Source organism: Erythrolamprus reginae, chromosome 2 (genome assembly GCF_031021105.1).
Source record: "Erythrolamprus reginae isolate rEryReg1 chromosome 2, rEryReg1.hap1, whole genome shotgun sequence".
Classification (NCBI taxonomy): domain Eukaryota; kingdom Metazoa; phylum Chordata; class Lepidosauria; order Squamata; family Dipsadidae; genus Erythrolamprus; species Erythrolamprus reginae.
Window position 1 is genome coordinate 156525335 of NC_091951.1, and position 6186 is coordinate 156531520.

The window sequence follows — 6186 nt, forward strand, 5'->3', positions numbered from 1 at the left end:
TTATCAGTGCTTATAATGGAGCAGCTCCCTTATGAAACCAGGTTGCAAAGCCTTGGTCTCTTCATCCTTGAAAGACGGCATTTAAGAGGTGACTTGATCAAAGTGTATAAAATGCATGGGATAGAAAAGGTGGATAGTGAAAAATTCTTTATCACACAATACTAGGATGAGGAGGCACTCCCTAAAGCTCATAAGTAAGAAAGTGAGGACAAATAAAGGGTTTTTTGGTTTATGGTCCTTGGTTTATGGAATTCACTTCCAGAAGAGGTTGTGACAGCTGTCAGCCTGGATAGCTTCAAGGCAGGGTTAGACAGATTCATGGATGCCAAGCATATAGATGGTTATTGAAACGGATGTTCAGGTGCTGCCTCTATGTTGGTTGATGCAGGCAGGATTCCCTTGAGTACCACTTGTTGGGGGTCAAGGGAAAGGGAGGGTCTTGCCTTCTCTTTCTGCTCAAGATCCCCATGGACAATTGGTGGGCCACAGAGTGACACAGAATGCTGGACTCAATGGGCTTTGGCTCAATTCAGCATGGCTCTTCTTATGTTCTTATGCTCTTGTAACAGGATCACAACATATATTCAGACAAAGCATTCCTTTTTTGAGCAATACAAAAGCTTTATTGCAAGAATAGTTGGTGTTGTCAAGCCTAACAGGTGGACAACTATTTCGTAAGAAGGGTCTGACTTCTAATTTTCCTTTAAACATTCCCTTTTCAGGGTAGAGATGGGCAAAAAGGCAACAGGCAGGCCATATATTGTTTCAGCTTTGTTTAGTAGGAACTGATTATTATTTATTACAGTAGGCAGCCTTTTTATACAATGTCTCCAGCATGACCAGAAATTACCCACATTGGGAGACTGTAAAGTTCCCTCTTGCAAGGCTTAACAAGCTGAAGCAACAGCTTGGGAAAGGGTGCTTTATGCTCTTAAAAAGTTGAGAGCATTCCTAATGGCCTTCAATAATGATTTGCAATGGGCAACGTTGCTGACTTTCTTAGAATGTTAACTATGCTCTTTGCTCAGTGGTGAAACTATAATAAACTCCCTAGAGGTCTGGTAGCAAGTTTTGGGATGGCACTGAACAGGAGTGAAACCATCAATTATTTTTCACTCTGGTATTGAAGGTTTAGTGATTGATGGAAGAGGATATTGAATTTTCCATTTCAGGCAAAGCCTCTTTTTTCTTAACAAATTAATTTTAAGGCAGCAATACAGAGTGGTTGTTACATTATTAGACTTAATATTGCCTTTGTGAATGGCACTTTGCAAGCCTCTGGAATCCTATCCTTTTAATTCTAAGGCATGGAGAAACATTGGAAAAGAGAAATGCGCTTACTTCAATTATTGACATTAGAGCAATTGGAACTCAATAGGAACTAGGTAGATTAATGGCTCCTCAGAAGTACTGTAATGAGTTTTGGGGGAGAAATTTAAAGCACCTTCTATTTGATTAGCCATGATTACAGATTGTTAACTGTAGGTGAAAAAAATGAACGGGGGAGATTCTGCCACCAAGTAACATCTCGTCGGGTTTCCAAGATCTGATTTTGCTCTCGAGTGAGCAGACTCTCTACTGGATGAAGACGGGGTCTGCTCTTTTGCCCATAGATGCGCTCTTTGAAGGACAAAGGCCGGCAGCAACTGGCCTCACTTAACCTGTTTGTTTTCAATGGACTGAGCGACTCGCGGGCGTCCCCGAGGTCTCTCAAAAGGTAGAGGCGCGTCCCAAAAGGGGGAGAGTGTCTGTGTGTCTCTCTCTCTCTCTCTCTCTCTCTCTCTCTCTCTCTCTCTCTCTCTCTCTCTCTCTCTCTCTCTCTCTCTCTCTCTGTTTCTATCGGTGTCTCTATCTCCCTCTCTCCCTTCCTCTCTCTGTCTCTCCCTCCCTCCCTTCCTCTCTCTCTGCAGCTTCTTTGCTCCTTGCTGTTATCGGTTCCTGTTCTCCCCGTGCTGGAGGCAGGATCATGGTACCGAAGTGCGGGGCGGTTCCGTCCCCCGGCACGCTCTGCCTGGCCGCTGCGCTCAACGGGCTACTCAGCTTCGGCTTGTTGGCTGCGGCCATCGGCACCGACTACTGGTACTTAATCCACGTGGACGGAGCTGGGCGCAACGGCAGCGCTCGGGATGGCGAGGAGCTGAGTTCTCACTCCGGGCTCTGGCGACTCTGCGAAGGTAAGGAGGGATGGGGCAGCCTCGTTCGTTGGCTCCTTGCCTGCCGGTGCCGCTGTCCCATGCCCTCCCATTGGCCGGGACTTGAACTCCGTGGCTACTTGATCCCGGCTCGCTATGTGGTGTTTCCATCCATCCATCCATCCAGGCGGCAGGGAAAACCGCACCCGTCTAGGTCTCAGGAGCGGTAGGCTGAGCGCTGGAGGCGAGCGAGTAAGCAAGCAGTTCAGGACGTTGAACTCACCTGGCCCTTCATCCTGGACGCCCCCCCCTCCAATCCACCCAGCACAGTTGTGCTTCCTCAGCTGTTTCCCCTTGCTAGTTAAATAATATGGTATATATAGTTCGACGAAAAAAATGGGGGTTTTTTTGGGGGGGGGGCTCCTATTTCTCTGATGGCTTTCCTTGGGGCTCATTAATCCCTAGATTATCATAATCCCTAGATTCTGTATCCCAGTGTCTATCCGGTACTACCAGCTCTAGAAATTCTGCTTTAAGAGACAAGGAGCCCGAAGTGGAGGAAAAGGCTGATCTGATGGGCAAGGATAAAAACAACGAAGAAAAGGTGCGGGTGGCTGCCAACGGCTGCCCTCTGCTTCCTTAGCCATCAGTTCTGAAGAATGCACCACATTTCTTGTGCAATTTTTAAAAAGGTGCAAGCTTTACTCGTTGGGAAGCTACTTGCTATCTCGTTCTGATGCCTAGCGTGACTTTTAGTATCTATCCTTGTCAACTGCCTCCCACTGAAATGGTACCTATGCTTAACCCAAAGCCCATCCTAAGCTTCTGTGTGCATTTGCATCGGGCTGTGAAGCAGAGCCTTGGTCTCTCTTCTGAGCTTTGCTTCCTTTTGTTACAATTGAACCATAGCATCGGGACCCCTTCTTCTAAGTGTAGGGATGGGCATTGTTATGAGTTTCTCATTTCTCAATATCCCATAATCTGGAGAGGGGAAGAACTTTTATGGTAGCAAAGGTGGGTCGAGTATGCTATGCCACTCTGAGTCTCAGGTGAAGGGTGGCATAGAAATCTAATAAATAAACACTGTCATTTACTTGCATAGCCAGGAGAAAAGGGTACCCACCATCAAGAAGGATTTGCAACAGGCAGAATCTCTCTCCCCTCCCCTCCCCCCACATTTTTCCATTTGTTCTTCCTCCAAGTTACATCAGAATGGTGCAACTGGGTATGAAATGAGGAAAGAATGCTTCTGTTGTGATATTATCACAGGAAAAAATTGAATGCACAACAGATTACCTAAAGCGGCTTGATTTGCTGTTTCTAGCTTTTTAAAAGGCATTCATTAGAATGAGCCAAATTAGGGATCTTGAGAAGAAGAAAACACACTCTAAGTACTGTCACTCAGCACAAATATTCGTTACACTGCTGTTGCTCAGTTTTAGCTTGGGGTCCCTTTGAAGTTTCTACTGAACCAGGACATACCTGTTGCTGAGTTTGCATTGGTGAGCCCCAATGCTAGATATCTGTTGCTTTTCTTATTTTGCTGCTTCCCAGGACAAAATGCCTGTATGCCCCTGATCGATCCCTTTGGCGCAGAGAGTTGGCTGGTGCCAGCATCACTTCAGCATCTTATATGTGAGTAGAGAGATGTATATGACTTCAGCATCCTTGACGGTGATAGGAAATTTTATATGTCTCTTCCCATTTTGAAATTCACCCTGTCCTCTCTGAAAACACTAAGTTCAAAGGAGAGGATGGAGCCTTTTGTAAAACTGATTATTTATAGAAGTGGGGACAATTTTTAGTTTTGGGGGGAATAATTTTAGTTTGGATGGGCACAAGGGGAATCTTTGTTCTTCAAGAGGGAAAAATGATACCGTAGATGTTTAAAAGAAGTGATGTTTCCTGCAGCAAGATTCTTATAATTCAGCCAATGCATATCCCTTTATTTGACTTCCAGGTTTGTGCTTTCTTCTTTTGCTATGCCACTTCTTTTTTCCTTTTGTCAGACATGCATCGAGCCTTTATGATCTTGCTGCCACTCAGCCTCATCTTGATTATTTTTGGCTGGATCTGTGGGATCATTGGCTCCTTGGCCCAGATTTCCTGGCTTCTGCTCTTCACAGGCTGCTATTTTCTGTTGGGTGGTGAGTGATATTATGTCTGGAAAGATTCCGAAGAATCCCATAGCATCTCTGTATTATGAGCCTGCCTGTTACTCCTTGTTGGATCTGACATTTCAAATGACAGTGTGCATGCTTTGTTTATTATATCAAATATTCACTTTCGTCAGCTCAGGTCCAAGTAGTAGCTCTTGAGATTGTGCAGGGAAGATTGTATTTTTAGCAATTAATTGAGACTCCTATAGTAAGCAGCTCAAATTGCCAGCAAATGAAGTGGTGAGATTGCTGTGACAATCACATTAACTATGGTAGATGCTATACACAATTAATTTATTCTGAAGCCAATAGGACACACCATGGAAGCACAGTTGGTAGCTAGATTTATCCAGGTCTTTTCTGGATAGAATCTCCAAGCATTTCTCTGGCAGGGACCTCTCTCCTGTGTGACTTATTTCTTGGATACTTACAAGAGCTCCCTGGAAACTTATTTTATGAAGGTGTGTCACCTAAGGCTTTGCTTTATTAGAATGCAAAGATTTATCTAGTTTACAAATGCTTCTAGAAATTTCCAAGCAAACAAGGAGATGGTAGTCCCGCCTCTTTGCTTGATCATCTGTTTGCGATCTGGATTGCTCCATTTACCTCCATTGATGACAAACAGAATGACTGCATTTGCTACTCAAGTGGCTACTCTGATGACTTTTTCTCCACTTTTCTTCCCATTCAGCACTCCTGACTCTGTCCGGGACAAGCACCTATATCTGTTACTCCAAAGCTGCGTTCACTGAGACTGTGCGAATGTTTGATCAACAGCGTTTTGACCACGTCCATATAGCCTTTGGCTGGTCCCTGGCACTTGCGTGGCTCTCTTTTGGCACAGAGAGTTTGGCTGGCATTTTGCTTCTCTTGGCTGCTCAAGGACTCCGTTTGAAGCGGGATGCACATTCAGCAGACATTTATAGCAATAGCATTTAGACTTATATACTGCTTCATAGTGCTTTTACAGCCCTCTCTAAGTGGCTTACAGAATCAGCCCATTGCCCCCCAACAATCTGGCTCCTCATTTTACCCACCTCGGAAGGATGGAAGGCTGAGTCAACCTTGAGCTGGTGGTGAGATTTGAGCTACAGCTAGTGCTGCATTCTAACCACTGTGCCACCCCGGGAGAAGGTGGGAAAGGAAATGAGGCTGTGCCAGGCCTGTGAAAAAATTCTTGCACTGCAATACTGTTTTCCTTAATCTTTCATATAGGAAATGCTGATGCTTAAACCTTGCTCTAGTGTAAAGCACACGCAGACGGCCCGGGAGCCTATTGTAGAAGAATCCCTGGTGAATGTGAAAGGCTAAGGGGTAGCATATATGGAAATGTGTGTTAAAAATCATCGTGATTCCAATTCTGATAGTTGTTTTCACGAACATTGGCAGGGAACATAAATTTGAACTCCTGGTGTGCAGATTGAGTTAAGGCGAATGCAAGCCAGGATTTGTTGCCTCTCCAAGAATTCTGACAAACCTGGCTAGTTTGCCCTGATTGTGTAATGCATTACTTATTTCACCTTTTCTTCAAAGTATGACTTAATTTCTACCTTATACGGGATCCCTCGAAATAAACAAGCAAATCTAACATCCGTCTGCTAGTTTCTTATTCTCTCCCTAAAGCAAAAGGAAAATGTAGTTTTCATGTGTCACAAGTATAAAGTAGTTATTGGTACTGTGAAAATTGGATTCTCCAGATCTCATCAAGCAAATATAATTAAATGTAGTTAGTAGCAGCCCAGAGAAGTAACTCTCTGGTATATCTCCCATTCTGCCCTGAAAGTGCAATGAGGTATATGAAAGTAGAATGTACAACTGTGTCTCCTTCCATGCAGGAAGCAAGAATGATCATCAGTCAAAATTGATCTTGACGCAAAGTATTTTGGAGAGCATTG

General features: G+C 44.3%; 1 protein-coding gene across 1 annotated transcript; it reads left to right on the plus strand.

Annotated features, from left to right (window-relative positions):
* The first annotated feature begins 1966 nt into the window (after nt 1-1966).
* On the plus strand, nt 1967-5843 carry TMEM235 (transmembrane protein 235). The gene is made up of 4 exons (XM_070735965.1): nt 1967-2174; nt 3687-3767; nt 4142-4279; nt 4983-5843. The coding sequence occupies exons 1-4, from the start codon at nt 1967-1969 to the stop codon at nt 5228-5230; spliced, it is 675 nt and encodes a 224-aa protein (XP_070592066.1). The 3' UTR covers nt 5231-5843.
* Nucleotides 5844-6186: the final 343 nt, after the last annotated feature.

Bases quoted from the DNA above. Each gene is read 5' to 3' on its own strand.
- TMEM235 (XM_070735965.1), top strand. From the start codon at position 1,967: ATGGTACCGAAGTGCGGGGCGGTTCCGTCCCCCGGCACGCTCTGCCTG. The intron at 2,175-3,686 runs GTAAGGAGGGAT...GCTGCTTCCCAG, and splicing joins GCTCTGGCGACTCTGCGAAG to GACAAAATGCCTGTATGCCC. The intron at 3,768-4,141 runs GTGAGTAGAGAG...TCCTTTTGTCAG, and splicing joins ATCACTTCAGCATCTTATAT to ACATGCATCGAGCCTTTATG.